The 20,043-nt window shown below is 40.9% G+C and overlaps 1 protein-coding gene across 17 annotated transcripts in view; it reads right to left on the bottom strand.

The window, feature by feature from the left end:
* Nucleotides 1-665: 665 nt before the first annotated feature.
* MCTP2 (multiple C2 and transmembrane domain containing 2) overlaps nt 666-20,043 on the bottom strand; it is a 149,819-nt gene continuing 130,441 nt past the window's right edge. For all 17 annotated transcript variants that reach the window (XM_058422360.1, XM_040077311.2, XM_058422356.1 and 14 more), the window contains 4 exons: nt 10,216-10,325; nt 7,751-7,860; nt 5,319-5,416; nt 666-3,120 (listed from right to left, as the gene is read on the bottom strand). In XM_058422360.1, the coding sequence (XP_058278343.1) occupies nt 3,052-3,120; nt 5,319-5,416; nt 7,751-7,860; nt 10,216-10,325 (387 nt within the window). In that variant the 3' untranslated portion in view covers nt 666-3,051. The remainder of the gene's footprint in view (nt 3,121-5,318; nt 5,417-7,750; nt 7,861-10,215; nt 10,326-20,043) is intronic.

Genomic DNA, 20,043 nt, shown 5'->3' with positions numbered 1-20,043 from the left:
TTGGGTAAGTGGACTGTGCAGTAAGTACACATAACCATCCTTTCCCTTAAGTAGAGCCTAGGAAACCCCAATACAGAGTTTAGGCAGGTGAGATGAGGCTTTACCTCATTTCCTGCTGCAGCAGGAGATGCACTTACCCTCCTAACTCCAAGCAAACTCCAGTGTGAATTGTTACACTGCACAGCAAGGGATGTCCTTGCTTACCTAGACAGATACTAAATACTATAGCACAGCATTCTGCAAAGAATTTGAAACCTATCTCCTAATCCAGACAAATTAAAAGCATCAGCTTAACCTCAAATATTTATTGCATTTCAAACAGCATTTATCAAAATAAAGAGCTCAGCACAACATATATAGGTACTGGACCATCCAAACCCCTTCATTTGGCATGTGTCCAGCATAAAAATTAACACAAATTTTTCTGAAACCCAACATATCTACACCAAAACAACAACAACAAAAAGAATAAAAGGAAAGGAAAGGAAAGGAAAGGAAAATGGGAAAGGAAAGGAAAATGGGAAAGGAAAGGAAAATGGGAAAGGAAAGGAAAATGGGAAAGGAAAGGAAAATGGGAAAGGAAAGGAAAATGGGAAAGGAAAGGAAAGGAAAATGGGAAAGGAAAGGAAAACGGGAAAGGAAAGGAAAGAAAAGAAATCATCCTATCTCCTGAACAAAAATCAGTTCCATGTGGAAAAACGTAAAGAAACCCCCCAAACTACTAAAGTATCAATCCATATTTCTGAATAAATAAACAATTTTTCCTGCAGTTGAATGTTTTCACTCAAATCAACGATCAGATCCCACACGCCTCCTTAAATTATGCCTGACTTTGGTCCTTACAAAATGACAAGATTACAGTATGATAAACCAGATGATAGTTTCAAGCGAGACAATGAGGCATTGTTTACAGAGAAGATTGAGAAACTGGTTTAACAAAAGGGTTCCGTGGACATCTATTGTATGTACAAGAAGGAGATTTACTGGAGATTTTGTAATTTCTACAAGGCTCTTTCCAACCAGCTTCATTAAGTTGAAGTAAATCAAATCATGCAGAGATCTGGCTCAGCCAGAGAGACATGCCGGGAAAGATACAAAATGAAGAAGAACAGATGCGAGATGATAAGCTTTAGAATCTTTGGCATTTTTCATAAACATTTTCAAGGTTTTTAAATCTGTATATTCACCCATTTTCCCCCACACACTCGCCTATAAATACATTATACATGTACTCTTTATACACAACTCTGTATATGCATGGGTACACAAGCACACGTGCAAACAAAGAGGCATTTTTGTGGCTTTTTAAACCAGGATAATCTTTCCTCAATCCTTCCATTTGCAGCTACACAGAGCTTTGCATGAGCAAAATACATTCTTTAGCCAATCAAGTATATGAAAATGTGCCTGTCCTTATTCAAAGGCACAGTGGGACTTCGAAAAATAAACTTATGAAAAACTCCTGAATCTGGCTAATAACCCAGTGGAAGATAGTCTGCTGTTAGTTTTCCTTCTTCAGATTCCTGGAACAGGCCCACAAGATTGTGCTATGGAACCACACAGAACCCGATGTGGATCACCAATCCATAAGCAAGGTTTAAACCATTTTACCTTTTATTAGATGACTTTCAAAGCCCTTTTTTTTTTTTTTTTTTTTCCCCAAAAGAATCCTTTTTCTCAGGTTTCTGTATTTCTCTGTACTGTCAACTACTCCAGGGAATGCTTGTGGTGACATGTCACTCCCAAAATGTCCCACAGCACCTAAAGGACTGAGGGCTGCAGTATCACCAAAATTAAACAGGTTTTACACACGATTCTGTATTTTAGTTTCTCCAGTCTAACAACCTGACTAATGCTGGATTTCTGAAATACATAAAGCAAATGCACAATTGCTAAAAGATTGGTAAGCAAGCAAGAAATCACATTCTCCACAGAACACAAAATGGGGTCCTTCCTTCTGTCTTTCCATTGCTGTTTCCACTTGACTTCACTTTTGGGTCCTCTCCTTCTGAAGCACCAGGAAAGACTGCAAGAAGACATCAGTGGTGGACCAAAGCCTGCTCACTATTGCACAACCACTTCTTTGGGCACGTGCTCTCTTTCTGCACAAGCACTTTTTTCTTTAAGGCTATAGAGCAGGGTTTTTTCCTCTTGAATCTGTAGTGTTGACCCCTCTGGATTTAGACAGGAAAACAACAGCTATGCTGAAGATATCTGATGAGATGGAATTATAAAAGGCAAGCCAACAGAGTCTTTTCAGGTCACTGAGTTAGCCTTTTCTCTAAATCCTTTCATGGCATAAAGTTTCCATGCATCCATTGCCAGCAATGGATCTCTGATGATTCCAGAATACAAAGAGTTAACCACAGGCTGGTCTTTAAAAAAAAAAAAAAAAAGAAAGAAAGGAAAAAGAAAACCCACAAGTGCTGGATGAAATATTGAGATACTCTTGGAGCTCCTAGCTCTTTCTGCTAATTATGATAAAAAACTTTTTAAAATGTACACTGCTTGAACAGAAGATGGGTATCAAAGACTCGTTAATTCAGAGCTTAAACCTTTCTAGGCACAGTGATTTAACTTAGAAAAGAATAGCTTTCATATCTTAATGTAAATCTGTTGGATATGTTAAAAACTGGTTCAGAGCATCTCTTCACATCAGCTCAGCCGATCTGCTACACTAAGCAGAATTATCTCTTCCTACATAACACAGGGAGTGCTGCCACATCCAGCCTTGTCTCTGCAATCAAATGGGGAAAAAAAAAAAAAGAAAAAGAAAAGGTGCAGTTGCACCATCCTCTCCCAGTCTCCTCTCCATCCCATAAACTAAATTCACGTTTCACCTTGCTCTTTTTTGGGATTCCATGCCGAAAAAAAGACAACCCAGAAAAGAAACCCAAGACAGGTGTTTATCAAAAGACCACATCTTCCCAGGAAGAGAAAGTCTGTGGCAGTGACTCTAGTGTTGTTCTGAGGCGAGGAGGATGGGAGGGGTGCTGTGTGTGCACACGGGTGCAGGCAGGGAGGTGCTGCATTCCCGAACTTCGCCGCATCCTATAGCGCGCTCCGCTTCTTCCTGATGGGGCTGGAGCCGCTGGATGGTTTCAATTCAGCGTGCTGCACCTGTAAAAACAAACAGGCATGACGTCTGCACTTAGGTAACTCTAGCTCACTGCAGTGTGTGTTAATGGCTCCCCCGGGACGAGCCGAGGGAAACTAAGGAAGGTTCAAAAGTAATGAATCATTTTCTAAACACAGAAACATGGGGGATTAATCGCAGGAAGGATTTGAGAAGTCATGCATCATTTCTTGAAACAAAAATATTAAAAGCAGGTTTTTCTAATGAGATACATGGGGTTCTACCTGATTTCAGCGATCTTTTGGGTTTGTTTTGGTTTGGGAGTTGTTTTTCTTATCTTTCTGGCATTAACCTATTAGTTTAATAAACTTCTCTCAGGAGTCTCAATTCAAGTGGATAGTAAGATGACAGTCGTCAAAACCATACACAGACCCTGGGATGCTGAAATACTTTGTAATTTCAAAAAAGGAAAGTATTCTCCCAAACAGAACCTGGACAAAGCCACCTCTACCTTTCAAAACAAATTCATACACAATATAATGAGTAAAACGTGTGGTAAACTGTCAAGGATGATGTAATCTCCAAACTGTCTGTTGTGTGAGACAAAAGTACTCTCACTGAAATCATGGGGAAAATTTGGCTGAACACACCATCTTTTTCACTCCTCCTCTGTCTTTTGTCCAACACATGTGGTTGTAAATGGGTATTGTACAGACAGGAGTAATTTCTAACTCACTGCAGCACCCCAGTGAAATGCTGATGCATTGATAGCACATAAAACAAAGCAGACAGAGGGGCTTTGGAGCTTCCATAGATTACTTGCCCCTTAAAGTGTGTGGCTGTCACTATTTTCAGCACTAGTGGAAAACTCCAAGCTTTGTCCCATCCAAGGAACTTTTATCATTCCTTCCATAGAAAATGGTGATCATTTTCCTTGGTGAGCTCAAAGGATCCCAATATGATAGAAACCACTCAAGGAAATGCTGTAAGTGTAAATGTTAAATAAAGCATAAATAGAAAAGCAGCTTATCTTTAAACATAAACACTTAAAGGGCATATGCAAACCATCACTGCAAATCCAGTGGCCTCTACAAGAGCAATGACAACAAATAAAAATACACTGAAGCTTAATGGATCTATGATTCTTCCTGCTTAGCCTTTTTCCTCCCACCAGTCCATGGTGAGATTTCTTTCCAGTTATTAGCGCTGCCACCAACCAGTCTGGTGGCCTCTTGAGATAAATGTCACCAGAAGCTTTTTCCAACCCTGCTTCTACCAGATGCCTCAACACTGCATGTGAGCAATTCAGTTTCTGTCTCCAACATATAAAGTCACTATGGGTGAGACTGTGATTCCCTTATTCCCAGTGAGCAGCACCTCACAGGGAAAGTGCACGATTCAGAGAAAGGTAAACATCAGAGGGATCCTGGGCATCAGGATCAGGGCTGGGGACACAGATTCCAGTTAGCTAAAATAAAAGAAAGAATCCTTTATATTGTGTGGCTTCATTACCCAGCAAGACTATTTTCCCTCCTCCAAGAGAAATAAACAGATCTTGACATTCAAGAGGATTTATTGTTCAAATAATTTCCAGGAAGACAGGCGAGATTGCTGAAGACCACGTTGTTGTTTCAAAGAGATGGGAGAAGAGACAAGACTTGACTGAAACTGAGGGAGGATAGATTCCGGTTAGATTAAAACTTATAATTCCATAATGGTAGAAGATCGATCTGATCAACTGTAGAGTATTTTATACACGTTTCAGGGTTTTCTTTAAAGAAAAAGATGAGCAGGGCATTGTCCAAAGGAGGCCTGGAGCTCAAACACAATGTCACAGAAATAATTCCCCCCATTCCTCCCCCTATCTTGAGAAAAAGGAGAATTCAGCAAATCCTTTTGGATGGTTATCTCTATCAAAGAGACTATTTTTCTCCTCCCTCTGTACAAATACCAGAGCAGAAAGGTGACAAAAACCATAGCTCAGTAACCATGCTGAGTGATTTTCCAGATCATTTTTAAGTAGGTCTTTTCAGGATAATTTTTCTGCAATCATTTTATCCTTCTGACAAAGGATTTTGGCTCCCCTCTCTTCTAACACTCTCTCCCCCTCCCTTTGTGGATTTTCCCCAGATTCCTTATCTCTGTTATTCAAAAGTCTTTGGCATTGTATTCCCAAACGGAGCACCCAGCCGCTCACAGTGTCACTCCTTGCCTCTGTTGGCTGTGGCCATTCATTACTTGCCTTTTGAACATCAGATGGTACCCTGGAGAGGAAATCTAGTAGCTCATTATTGTCGATGGCATAGGGATTTCTAAGCTTCTTAGTAAATTTATTTATGCCTAGGATAAAAAAAAATTAAAATAAATAAATAAAGGCAAACAAAATAATGCGACCCTTTTCTACTCCCTCCCTCTGAATTTGTTCAGGCAAGGTGAAAAAGGGAAAGGGAATTCACAAGTAAATATTAGTGTGAAAACAGAGTCAAAGCCACACACATGCTCCCTGTCACGTGGAATCACTCACAAGTGCTTCCTGGAGGAAGTAGAGGACGTTATTGATATTCTCTGCTTTTGGGATCATGTGCTGCCAACAACATGGTGAAAAGCAATTGCAACCTGAATTCATTCTGAGGGATACTATAGAGGGAACACACACATTGAAAACCAAGTGTGCTGTTAAATTTGCTACCCTACGTGGCCAGCTGGAAGGCTCTGAAAATAATCAGGAAAAAAGGCTTTTTTTCCTTCTACCTCTTCAGAAAATGAAAGTTTCCCTTCCCCATCCTTCATGACTTATCTCCTTTTGCAGAGCCCCAAACTGCCCGTATTATGATGCTGTGGGACACTGTAAAATCTTATCATAAGGTTTACTTTAGTTCGATCTTTGTGTGAATAATTAGGCTTATTAACTGCAGCAATAGCAGTCCATCTCCATGGACTTAGTTAAGCTTCAGTTGGCAGAGGTGGTCCCTAGTCTGTACAGAAGATCCATGGGAGTGTAATGTTCATATTATTGTGAAATTCATATTATTGTAAAGTTCATAAGATCTTCTCTTCTCTCTCCTAAGGTCTTCTAGGTGAAGAAAATCAGCTAACCCATTTTAAAGAATAGCAAAAAAAATTCAAATGTTGGTTGCCTCTGAGGATCATAATACAGCATTCAGTTCCATCATGCCCCTGTCCAAAATCTCATAGTGGTTTCCCTGAAAGTGAATTCAAATGTGATGGCTGCTCCAGCCTTCTCCTCTCCCTGAAATGTACCTGCTTCACATCTGAGATTCAGTTTTTAAGCCATATACTTGCAGCAAAATGACAACACAATTTTCTGTGTACCTGATTTTAAAAAACAGAAAATACCATAAGGTCTTTTGAGGCCTTGCCACAGGGTAGTTGTTTAACATGTATCATATTTGAAGGCCCTGTCACTCTAGATGATGTTGAATGGATGTATAGTTTTCATGTACTCACCATGTCTTCCATACAAGAACAACAATATTTTGTTACTGAACTTTTTACTCCCAGCAATTTCTCCCCTTTCCTTTTGCCCTTTCTTTTGTTTGATTTAATCCTTCATTTCTTTCTTGCTGTTGCCCAAGAATGGCTTTTCTTTTAATGCCACCTTCTCATTCCCTCCCTTTTCTACATTTTTCTGATGGCTCAGCCCCAGGGGTGACAGGGGTCCCTAGAGTCAGAGCCACACTGGGGCTGAGCTTCTGCAGGTCAGTGAGGATTTACCTGCACTGTGTTCTCCACACCTTTCTACCTCAAGGCTGAGATAGAAGTTAGCACCCTAAATAAGGCCATTTGGAGATGCAGAAGGTCTTCAGCAGCTGGAATCATAGCGTAGTTTGGGTTGGAAGGCATCTTAAAAACTGTCTCGATCCAATCCCCTGCCTCAGGCAGGACACCTTCCACTATCCCAGGTTGTTCCAAGCCCTGTCCAGGCTCGCCCTGGACACTTCCAGGGATGGGGCAGCCACAGCTTCTCTGTGCACCCTGTGACAGAGCCTCACTATCCTCACAGGGAAGAATTTCTTCCTCATATCTAATCTAAACCTGCCCTCTTTCCCTTTAAAGCCATTCCCCTTAGTCCCTATGCCCTTGAATGCCATCTCCTTCTGTGAAAGATGATCTCACATTTCTTCGTAAGGCCACCAGGAAAGTTTTACTTTTTAAAAGCTCCTCTTCACTATGTATCTTTCCTATACTTTCTGACCCCCCACGAAAAGGAGATGCTCAGTGTGTCCACTGGGCACAGCCTTTCCTGACTGCCAGGGTGCTCAGACCCAGAAGGCTCCCAGGGTCCAGATCTACATGGTCCAGCTCTGCAAACACATCTTGTCCACTTCCTACCATTTCCCAGCTGGAGGGCTCCAGCACCAGGAAGCTAATTACTTTCCTGCAGAAGAATAATAACACTGAAAGTAGCTTATCTAGGCTAATGCTCTTCTTGTGGTGCTGTTGGAAACTTATAAAGAACCCTAAGAAAAGCAAATTATCGGATAACCCAGGGGGGAGAAATGGTAATTTTAAGAAGTTCATAACATCTTTATTCACCTCTAAGCAACAGCACTTGTTTGTCTATGTAACAGGTCGTTTAAAGCTTGTTTGATTTCACTCTGTAGACATATATTGCATTTATCCCATACAAATGGGACACAGTGGAGTACTTACCCCAGATTAAAACAATGTACCTCAGTGGTATAAAATACAAAATAACTGTTGCTGCTGCCAGGACCAAGCAGGCCAGGACAGAGAGGAAAGGCACCGTCCAGTTGAATGTGCTGTAAAGAAAAAACATTTCTCAGCATTTCTGTTCTTGGACATGTTTGCGCTCTGCTCCCCAATAAGAATTTAATGACCTCTTTGCAGTGCTCAGTGCAGTCAGATATGCTGTAAATTGCAGACCCTTTGGAAGGTGGATGAGCAGATTCCTACATCTGGATGTTATAATGGATTAAGGAGATATCTGAGAGGCAGATACCATGATAAGGAAAGAGGAGAGGAGCCCTGGGGAGCTCGGTGAAGTTGTTAGGCGTGTAAGCAAGTTGTTTTTGTTTCTTCTTCTGTCTGTCACACTTGTTACACATCTCTGCTCGCCAGTCAGCTCTCCATTATTCATGAGCAGATTATCTGATCTGGAGACAGGGCTGAGCCAGCTCCACTGGGCCACACTGCAGATGACACCAGACGTGTGTCCAGGGCAGGACTCAGGCATGGCAGGTAGACAGAGTCAACCCCAACAAACAACTTGCATTGGATTAATTGTGACGCCAAACTGTGAAAAAGCAGCTTGAGTAATTTCTCTGCATAACACTAGGGCCATAATATTCTATATAAATCTGTCTACATATATATATATTTTCTTATATCTTTACACTTTCAGCAATTCTTTACTACACTGAACATAGGAGGCTGGCTTGGATAAGCTGTAATAAGCCAGCAGCAGTCCAAGCTCCTGCATTCCAATAACCCACATCAGATTTTTCCCAAGAGGAGCACTCTTAAAAGGCTCAGTTACTACAGCATTTCAAACTTTGGCCACATTGTAGTGAAAAACAGGATATTATTTCACTCAGACCTCTCATCTGCAAGTCAATGATGAACTGAAGGTGAGAAGCCACTGCTAACACATCTCTGAAATGACTCTGCCGCCCTGTGCCCTTGTAAGACATAACCCTATGCCCTGCACCAAATGTTGAGATGCCTGGACTGCAAGGATGCCCGTTAGGCCACAGGTGGATTATGGATCTGGGCATCTCTGTTTCACATGATCTGTCTGCTAACTTCATCATATCACAGTGATGGGGAGTAGGAAGAAGAGAGAATGAATCTGGACCACTTATCAGGCTATAGAATAAGACAAACTTCCCTTGACAGATAAAATTAATAGGACGCTTCAAGAATTACATTTAAGCTTCAATAGTCGTATTAAATATTAAGTAAAAATAGGTGGGAGAGGACCCATCATTATCAATCAATGTAGCTTAAGTTAAAGCAAAAAAAAAAAAAAATTAGCAAAACAGCTCAATTGAGTTAAACTATGAAAACTCCCTATGATTGTGTAACTGGAGTGACAGACGGAAACTGTAGCACAATTCAGTCTGTCACTTACAAAAAAAACTTTGATAGCAATTTTTTTTTAATGGCACATCGCTGCCGAGCTACAACAGAATTCTTCTGAAATTACATCGGGCGTCCACATTAATACCCAACGTGTTCTTTAAGACCATTGTTACCAAAATGAATACAAGAATTAACAGTGTTTAAGTGCTTTGAGCCTTCCTGCCATGCAGCTGGGCAGAACAGTGCCCTGTTCATAGACAGGAATACATCTTTGGGCCACTTCCACCCCAGCTGGGGTGTCCGGCGTGGCACCACAGCCCATGTGGTTGCTGTATTTTTAGCTTGAACCCAGCTCCTCATTAAAGTGAGGCTCGGTCACAAACCATCACTTTGTGTTCAAAACAGACAACAATATGGATCAATTAAGCTCCAATGAAGACCGAGTTATAAAAGGTTTGTGTGTGTTTGTGTGTGGGATTTTTTTTTTTTTTTTTAAAGGCTCTTCACCTCCCTCCTTTGTAAGGTCAGGAATACCCTCTGTGCCTCCCGCCTTGCTATGAGACCCTGAAAACCCCCTTTGGGCTTCCAGCAGGAAGCAGACAGCTCAAAATGGTAAAGACAGAAGAAGATCAATGTGCTGGCCAGGGACACAAGGGACTGGTAACCCCTGCAGCCAGGTCAGGATGGGGAGGGCGTGGGAAAGGCAACACTGACCATCAGTAGCCACTTTCTGTGCTGGGACTGAACAGAAATGCCTGATGCTTCTGTGCCCACATCTTCAAGCAGTAGCTGTGGCATCCATGACTCCCTACCCCATCACAAACAAGCAAGACCAGAAATTCAGGCAAACATGAAAGCTGTGTAAGTAAAGTGCACTGCTTGTCTGATTTTCTGTACTCTGCAAAGGTTTTTTTGGAATAAAAGACTGTAAGAGAAGAAGCAGTGGTGGGACTGGCCAGCTTATCTTGCTGCACCTTGCAGCCGTTTTTGGAGCAAGACAATTACTCCACCTTGATCCTCTTGGCTCTGCTTCAGTTCAAACCATGGTCAAGCAAGAAAAAAATATTACTTACTTTTTAATCCTCTCTCCAAACGATGCTATTTCTTCCAGTATGCTTTGAACAGCTATGATGATCTCTTGGACCATGTGGATCCTCTCAATTAGCCCCTTTTTCTCAGATTCCTAATCAAAAGAAACCAGAAAAGCAAAACTTCCAATAATTTGCTAGGGTGTTCACAGACATATGGTAAAACAAAGATTCCCAGCACTGCTGATCCATCCATGACCTCAAGTATTTCACTGAAGGAAGGACAGAACAAACACCCTGGGTTTATCACACAGAACTAACATTGTATGTTTAGATCCCTGTATTTTATTCCTTTTCCTCAACACATGGGCAGAGGTTCCTTCATATTCTAACACAACTGCAGGATCTCAACCAGGATTTCACACAATTAGATGCCAAAGCACAAGTGTTGCTGAGCACCCCTGGTGTGGAGTGCTGGCTGCTCAGTGCTCCTCAAGAACAAAAATATTCTTTTGCAGAACTTCTAAATATCACTTTTCTGAGCTTCAGAGGCTCCCCACAGCCATGCTGGTTTGTGTATATAAATTAGCAGCAAGGTAGCGAATGCAATATTTTTGAGCATTGTGTATACAGAGACTTATTCTTTTACTGGGAAAAAAAAGTAGCAAAGGAAAAAAATGTCATTTTCCCTTTACAGCGGCAATTTCAACTTCATTTCTTACTGTTTATTTTAAGCAACAACATTACAGGACATTACTACACATGTGCAGAAATAAAAAGGAAGCACTGAATGAATTAAAAATCAAAATTACTTAAATCAGGCTTGAAAACCAGTATACAATTATCGGCATTCAGCATTTCTTTGCCAGCAATCTAACACACATACAGGCATGCAAATTGGCATGGTTGCAGATATTCTAGCAAGAAATCAGCAAAACATTCACTTACTACAGAATGCAGAGCCCTGGACACTGATTTTACATCACATTTAGACACTTAAAAATCAGACCAATTTAGGAAAAAAAAACCACACACACACACACACACACACACACACAAAAAAAAAAAAAAAAAAAAAAAAAAAAAAAAAAAAACAACCCACCACCACAAAACAAAAAAACCCCACCACATTTTAAGCTGTGTTTTAACCAATCTGTTCCCAGAGAGGGGAGGTGATGGTAAAGAGCATTTTGTATCCCTGTTCTCTGTGGCCCACCCCATTGAAAGCAGAGGAGAGGGTGGGTGGGAACGAGCAAAGGTGAGAGACTTTTGCACCAACACCGCTGCAATTCTGCCTCTGTGCTGTCATCCACGTTATTCCTCCATGCAGGACAGAGTCAGAGGTTATTTAAAATCACACAGGGCTACAGAGGTGAGGGCTCCTGCTCCAGCATTTTGGCACTACCATGCTGGGAGAGGCTCTGTATGGGGCTGAGACAGGGCACCATTCTGCTGGAATAACCTGTGACCCATCCTTGGATGCTGAGAGACAGGCACGGGAATGCAGCCCTTTTGCCACTTTGAATTACTTACTGCCCATTTCTCTTCCCAGTGATTTCTGAGTTTAAAAAAGCCAGCCAAAACCACCACAGAGTTATCAAGCTCCAGACATTTGAATATTTGCCTTTAGGTTGCAAGTCAGTGCACAATGAATAGAAGCAGCATTTTAAATAATCACACATTTGGGTGTGAAAATGAGTATTTTTACATTAATAAAACAACCAACAAAAATGAAACCCTTGGGGTGTGAAATAACCCCAGAACAAAATAAATAAATAAATAGTCAGTTTATGTGAAAATAGCACCAAAAAGTCATTTTCACACAGCTCCAGTTATAATCTCGTTAGGCTCAAATGTAAATGACACATTGAAATTATATTTAACTATTTCCTCACTGGAATGGTCCTTTAGCCATAGCTGGCTATTTTTTCCACCAAACTTGGAAGCAGAACCTGGGGAGCAGCTCATGGAAAACCAGACAGTGGGAATTTCGTTCTGCCCAAATTCATGCAGAGGGCTAAAGAAACCACTTAAATAAAGTGATATTGCAGGGCAAGCCTACTCTTGCTGCCCAGAGCTGCGAGGCAGATCATCTCCCAGCTCTGTCTGCATCATGCTGACTTCATTTACACGTCCTCGATGGAGCTCAGAGATGTGGTGATAACGCAGTTTAACCAACACAACACAACTCCTGCTGCAGCCACGAAGCAGAGCCAGAAAATAAACCAGAAACTGCCATTCCCTAAGTTATGACAACTGCATGCTCATGCTCACCTGGCCCCATGCTAAAATCACCCTTGGACAACAGTGCTTTCAGTTTCTGATGCAAAATATGGCCAACCAATTTACACTGGGCAGAGATGAATTGGGATTGGAAAACCTTGTAAAAAAATCAATTATTTGAGAGAAAAATAGGCTGCAACTGTCCCTGCAGTATGCACGGTGTGCATAATCATTTGAAAATCCTGGGAATTTGTCAATGTCGCTTCTTTGTTATTGTTGTTTTGTTCTGGAAACCTGCAGTCTAAACACATGGACAGGATTATTAGGTCACTGGTTAAGCAACAGAGAAGCAGACAAATGAAGTACAACAAACGGGATTTTCCAAATTATCTAGGTTCTGGAGTTTTGTTTATTCTTTGTGAAGCCAGCACATCACAAAGCACTGTCAGAAGCAGCAAGAGTCCATCAGAGTGAGAGTCACTGGACCCTATTTGTTAGTAAATGGGCAAGTGGCATAGAGAAAGTTATATTTGAACACTACCATGTTTGTGGAAAATGTAATAAAAGAATTCAAAATACACCTTCCATTTAGCACACTTCCTCATCCATGCAAGGCCCCACCACCCAGACAATGCTTCTCCATCCTCTTCAGGTATCATTCCTTTCTGGTTTCTTTTGGACTCAATGTATTATACTGCTTGAAAACTGGATAGTTTAATAGTTTTAGATCACAGCTCAGAAGCTTTTGCATTAATCAAATATTAAATATCCTGCTTATATCTGGCATTATTTCCCCAGAACCTGTCGTGCTAACTTCCATTAATTCAAGGCCTTTTTCTCCTTTACTTCTTAGCTGATCACAGCACTGTGGGTGGACCAAAACTAGTCTTCAGCCTCTGTGAAAGAATTAACTCCACCAAAATGAATTTACAACTAAGAATTATTTATATAATCAGTGCATTACTTCAAATCTTCCTTGCATATCCTGATTTAAGAATCCTTCATTTCTGCATTAATTGCCTGAACAAAACCACAAAAGGGGGTTTACAAAAGATTAAGCATGTCAGGGGAGGGAGGGAAATAAAAACACCACAGCCGAGACCCAGCAATTTCAGAAATTAAGTCTTTTGTCTCCAGCTAAAATACAACAACTTGAACTCAGAAATGAAGACACCAGATCTCTGCTGTACTGGAAGATGCTCCTAGACTTTTCTGTTTCTGCAATATGTAACAGTTAAACAGGAGATATAAGCACACTTAAAGAGCTACCACAGCTCTGGGATCTCCCTTCCCTTGCGAGGAATTGTGAGGAATCTCCCTTATGCTACCCTGAGACATTTAGGGTCAGTTGCAAAAGAAACCTTCACACAACCAGAGCATGGAGGGGCTTCCAATGCTGAAGAATTTAAGAGAGTAGAAATCCGGGGCAGGCCAGGACAGGATGTCCCCAGCACTCACACAGCAACTCACAACGGGTGAGCTACAACACTCAGAGCTGGTCTTGCGAGAGAAAATCCTAAGAGTTATGGGGGAAGACACTGAAGGCAAAATTCTTCAATCGTCTGCTCTGGAACCAAGGCCAAATGCCACCCGTTAGTGCTTCTTCTCCAGCCAAGCATCCATTACTGAATTCAAAGCTTGGATGGTGGAGATCCCCTAGCTTCTTTTGATCATTTGTTTCAATGATTAATAGCTTTCATCTTTTACAGAAAGCTGTTTCTTATTTTTTAAATCTATCCTTCAAATATTTTTCCTCTGGATACATCAAAACCAGCAAGCAAGGCTCCAAATGCACATACAATTTCTGCTGTTGTTCTCTAAGTGTATTTCTGATGTATACTGCAAATATCATATGCACACAACGAAAAGTTAGGCTTGAAGCCATGGGTAAGTTCTACATAATACTTGCTCACTTGGATTTCATAGAAAACACTTGCAGAGAAAAATCTTGCATGCAACTTTCAAACAAGTGGTATTCATCAGCAGATTTCTGGCGTGCCAAGGGAAACTCAATATATAAAGCTGAGGAACACTTGGGGGCAAAGATGAGGAAAAGGGGAGGAGAAAACATAAATATGGATTAATGCAAAAGGAAGAAGAAAACAGGATACAGGCAGCTCAATCAGGAATGAAAATCCTGAATATCTTCAGGGATTGGAAGAATTAGTCTGCCTAGCCCTGGGCTGGCCTAACTTTCAGGATTAGCTTTCTTTCAGTAGCTGTCTCATTATGCTACTGCTGCTACAAGCACATTAGGGCAATGTTTTACCAGGATTTATCTAATGTACCAGTTATTAATTCTTCAGTGTATTAGCCACAAACAAGATTGATGGAAAGGGAAAAGAAAGGAAAATAGCTCAGGCATGCATTCCTTTTTGCTCCACTATTATTCTGCTTAAAAAAAAAAAAAAAACAACCAAAAAAAACCATGCTGTAGTTATTTAGAGAAAAGCAGAGTTAGCCAAAGTTGGATTTAATTTGCAACTTGCTCTCTGCTGGACTGCAAAACTCCAACCTTACCAGTGTCCAGCAAAACCTGCTGCACATCTTAGGGCCAAAATACTCGTCCATGAAGAACTTCTGAGACCAGAAGGATTTTATTGGGTATAAACAGCAGACCACTGGCCTCTGTTGTCTGCAGGGAACACCTCATGAACGCTCCAGTCTAGCAGCAGAATGAAGCTCTTGTGGGAGGTGGCAGCCATGGAGTGACAGACAGTCTCTTGGTAGCTGAAATGAATTCCAGGCAGAGCTTTGCAAACAGTCACCACAGCAACCTTGAACCGGCTCCTGCCTTCGGTGGGAGCCAAAGGCTGCTGAGAGGAGCCCAGCAATCTGCCTTGCTGAGTCACTGCCCTGCCCTGTGCTGCAAAAGTCTCCTCGGCACTTCCAGGAGGATGGGCACGCCGAGGGGACGGCTGCCAAACTCTGAGCAACCGCCTCGTGCAGTCCTGAAACTGTGCATCACAGGATCTTTTTGTTTATTAACACCATGCTGCAAAAGTGCCTGCCCGTGGAAATTCAGCGAATCTGAGTGTACTTGAAATAATTACCAAATAGAGGAAATGCAACACATACGGGTCAATTTATGCTCTCAGTTAAAAAGGTGTGAAATCTGGAATAATTCCACCAGAGGCAACAGAATCACTTCAGACTGGTATGAAGGAGAGCAGCATTGGTCTTAAAAGGACACATTTGGAAAGCAATAGCACATCATCCTGTAGCTCAGGCTGGGGAACACTCCCTGAAAGGGCAGAAATGTCCCCTCCATGCCTTGTTCAGCCATGCCTGCGCTTTCTCTGCCTATAACACTAGATGAATTTCACCCATGCACAGGGGTCCAGCAAAAGTCTCGTAAGCCAAGCCCAAGAAAAATCTTATGTGAAAAACCCTAGGTCATAATTCAGTTTCTTTCTCTATGCATGGGCATGAAATGCAGGGGGCTTAAGAAGCATTTTCTGTACTTGCTCACGTTTTCATAGATGTGTAAAGTAACCAGAAGTCCACTAGCACTGCCACAACTTTTCAAGTAATATCAGCAGTCACAATAGAATAAAACTCATTTCAGGTGAGAAACACATGCTTAAGAAGCAATGAGAATCAATCCTGAATGGAGATACAAAGTCATCAGTCACCCTTGATTTAAAAAATGGAAAGGGAGAGAAAATAAATTTTGTCAAAATAAGGGCTTTCTCCTGGAAATACATGAGACTTAAGAACAATCACGTGGTTATTAGACTAAAACGACTGGATCATCATCTATAATCTAGGCAATGATCTTTAGCAATTTGGGGTACAGGAGAAAGAGAGACCTATTCATGTATCTGGACAATTCAAAATAAAATTTAACATTTTAAATGGCTGGAATTTTTAAGGGAGGAGAACTCCCTGAGGCTCATGTGCTTGGACCCATGACCTGCCTAGTGCTACTTTGTATTTTTCCAGTTTGGAGAAGTTGCAGTGCTGGCTTTTACCTACATCTAGGTAGGTAATTCTAAGAGGGAGAATTCCGGAGTGCCATAGGGCTGCTAAAGTTTCTTGTGAGGATATGTAAAAGTCCTCTGCAAGAACCTCCTTTCAACTCTTCTCCCCCATCACCTCTAAACTCTAGGAATGGGTGGCTCATGGCACTGATATAAGAACTGTGACAATTTATGGGGTGCCTATGGATAATACCAGGCCTAGACAATGCTGCTGTGCAAATACGACTTAACAAGAGATCATTTAACTTCCAGTCTCTTGCACAAAAAAGGCTCTCAGGAAAAGAGCAAAGCAAAACCAAAGCAAACCCTGCACTGGGTGTTTTTCCCCATTATTTTGTGGAGGATATGGATGCTCCTTGTCAGTCTGAACATATCCTATGTATCAAGGGGCATTTTCAAGTCCTTGCCATCATTTCTCTTCAGCAATCTTAATGAGGGATGTTGAAATATTATATTGCAATTGTTGTATTGAAGAGAAAAAGAAAAAACTAATGAAATTATTTAAACTTCCAGGGAAGAAAACAATGAGATGATATTGTCTTGAATGACCTTTCCTAAGTATGGGGATATAGCATCTTACACAATAGACTCTTGGTTCATGTTTCAATTACTGACCTTTACTGCGGAGAAAATTAATGCAATTTTCATCGTAATCCACCCGTACAAATAAGATCCATACGGAAGGTTTCCACATGCTGAATCTAACTCAAATGGAAAATGTCAGCTGTTTGCTACTGGATGAATTTGACTTTAATTTGTTCGACTGGAGTCCTTTTGAATTGTGTTGATAAAACTATGTATATCTTTGGTACCTATTTTTGACAGAGAATTTCCTACATTAAAGGTATTGAATTTTTATTTTTTGGTAATTTTTTACCACTTTTGGTTGTTTGGTTTTTTGGGTTTTTTTCCAGTACATGAAATACTAAACATTTCTTGGAAGTTGCCAAATAACTTGGCTTAAAGCCACAGTATCATTTGATTCTTCCCTGTTACATTGCACTAGCCAAGCAGGACTACACTGGCTCACCACAGGACAGAAACTATCCAAAAAAACCCCCTGAAAAACCCCACACAGGAATTGTTGTTGATTTAGTTTTGTCTCTGATTTTCTTTTGAATCAGTTACCAGACCTGAAAATAGTACTAAATTAAGTTTTGTCTGTTGTGGAGATGTAAAGTTTTATTCAGACTATGGAGAAGACTCCAAGGCTCTTTCCAGTCAGCTGCTATGACACAATCGTTCACAGGGTAACTGTCTGCTCTTGAAACGCTACAGTCATTATCAGAAACAGAAAAAAAAAAGAGGTAAAATAAATAGAACTGGTCAACAATCAGACAAGTGAAACTGAGTTGCACTCAGCTTGTCTATACCTTCTTACTGGCAGACCAAAGATGCCCCAGTGATGTAATTTTAAAACAATCCTTACTCAGCCTGACAGACCCCAGAGCTGACAGGACACAGCCTGAACTCCGTGTCCAAGATGGCACAAATCCCAGAAGGCATTTATCCACTGAAGAGCTCGTGCCAAAGGGACAGAGCACTGCTATCTTTTACAGCCCTCCGTGCTGGTATGTGGGGAGGGCAGAGGGGGAAAGGATGGGGGAGTCGGCAATTAAGCCCTGTCATTTAAGACAGATAGTCTAGGTGGAGGGAGTTAATCTGCTCTTGGGTTTTTGAACTAAGTGTCTGTGTATTTATAATTTGTAAACAGTTCATCTCTTCGAGGGTGTGTTACAATTCCCAGAAGCGCGGTCTGTTATGTCTAACAGGCAGCAGAACCCAGAAGGGCTCTGTGTGAGAGTATTTTGATACAGCAGGATGACAGGAAACAGAATCAGTGACCTCGTACACCACAACCCAACTAGCAGATTTCAACTTTGGGAGCTCTTGTATTAGGGAGGAAAAAAAAATACACAGACTTCTTTTTAAAGTAGAGTTGTCTGTTTAAATGTTGACATTGCCATGAGATAGTGTCATAAAATTACATTTTTCTTACACTCCCCAGAGAGCATTGGCCACCCTCAGACTTGGAAAAGTGACTTAGAATAATCTAATGTATTTGAAGATGCAAGTCATGGGAGTGCAAGCGTGGCCCATCACTGTGCACAAGGCACAGCAAAGACATTAGGGCAATTCTGCACAGCACTGGACATGAGACAAATGTAGGGGCTGGCAATTGTCTCTTCTGGCAACTGTGTGTCAGAATTCCATAGACCCATAACAATTAGAATGAATTATGAATTATTACTGTAATGTTGGGATGTGAAGTGTTATCTCCATGAGAAAGCCTCCTGGGAGTGTCTACTGTGGGAGGCTGTAGCCAGTGCCACCAGCTCTCTGTGCCAGAGTCGTGAAGTGTGTGTGAAATGGAGAGAGAGGCAGCTACCAGTACAAAATGGCAGGGTCAAACCATCAACAGCTCAACACTGACTCGCAGGAGTTTTACCAAACCTGAACTCTTAGTTAAAATAAACCAAGAAAGGGAATGACAGTGAAGCTGGTTGGGGGAGAGGTAAAAACCCAAAGTCATTAAATCCATCTTGAGGTGACCCAGTTGTATTTGTAGAGAGAGACAAAGTCACTGGAGTTAAATGTAGGGAAAATGTAACCTAGAATATTTTAGAACTGCAGCAACGAATTTCTTGCACACCACAGGAAACAGAGGATTTGATAACTATTTAATACATTCTTCTCTTTTCCCACCTCAGCACTTGCAAGGGAAAATCAGGAATATTAAAACCTAAAAAAGTAAATGGGATTGTTCCAGTGAATAAGTTACACCTTTAGGCATCACACAAATAATATTTACAGGTGTCTAGAACCAGGTACCCACTAAATAGAAATTATTGACTTTTACAGATACCCAGTATGCTTTTGAAAAAGACGCAACTTTCATTTAGCAACTTCTGATGAGTTTCAGATATTGGTCCATTCAGCTGACGAATTTTACTATGAGAAGAGTAAATTATAAATGAGAACATTTAAACAGCTATTGTGTGTTGCAAGAAACCTGTAATTTGACTGGATTGCCTAAACTTCGCTTTATGACTTTGACGGATTTCTGGTTGCTCATTAAAATATAACCACAGCAGAAGAGCAAGTTAAATTTAAATAATTATTCCCATCAATTAGTCCACTGAGCTTCAATCCTAGGGTTGGTGACTGAGAAGAGTTAAGCTGCACTTGCTAGCCATGTTATTGATTTACTTCTTAATGATCAACAATTTCACTGCAGCATTTTTAAAATACAGAATATTCAAGAAGAGTCTTATTAACTTAGTATTCAATTTGAAAGTTTCACATCCCCTCATGAACATTTTCTTCCTAACAGCTAATGTTCCTTTGCATGCTGTTGCTCGTTAAATAATTCCTCACCTTTTAGCTTTAAAGTATTTATAGATTATCAGATCCTCCTTCACTTACTTATGTTTTTTTCAAGCTGTATACATTAAGTTCTCTTAATCTTTCTTCATATGTCATGCCCTCTAATCCTTTTATCATTTGTCACTGTGGTTTGATAAACTTGGAAAAAAATCCAATGAATTTTTCACAGTGAGAAGAATGAGTAAGTATGTTCCAATAAAATAAAAAACAGGCCTTGCCAATTCCAATTCTTTCCACATTTCAGCCGCTGAACTAAAACTGCTTTTTTTCCCAGGCTCTG

Source organism: Hirundo rustica, chromosome 13, assembly GCF_015227805.2.
Source record: "Hirundo rustica isolate bHirRus1 chromosome 13, bHirRus1.pri.v3, whole genome shotgun sequence".
Classification (NCBI taxonomy): domain Eukaryota; kingdom Metazoa; phylum Chordata; class Aves; order Passeriformes; family Hirundinidae; genus Hirundo; species Hirundo rustica.
The sequence above is the reverse complement of the archived record's forward strand: the minus strand, read 5'-3'. Positions and strand labels throughout refer to the sequence as shown.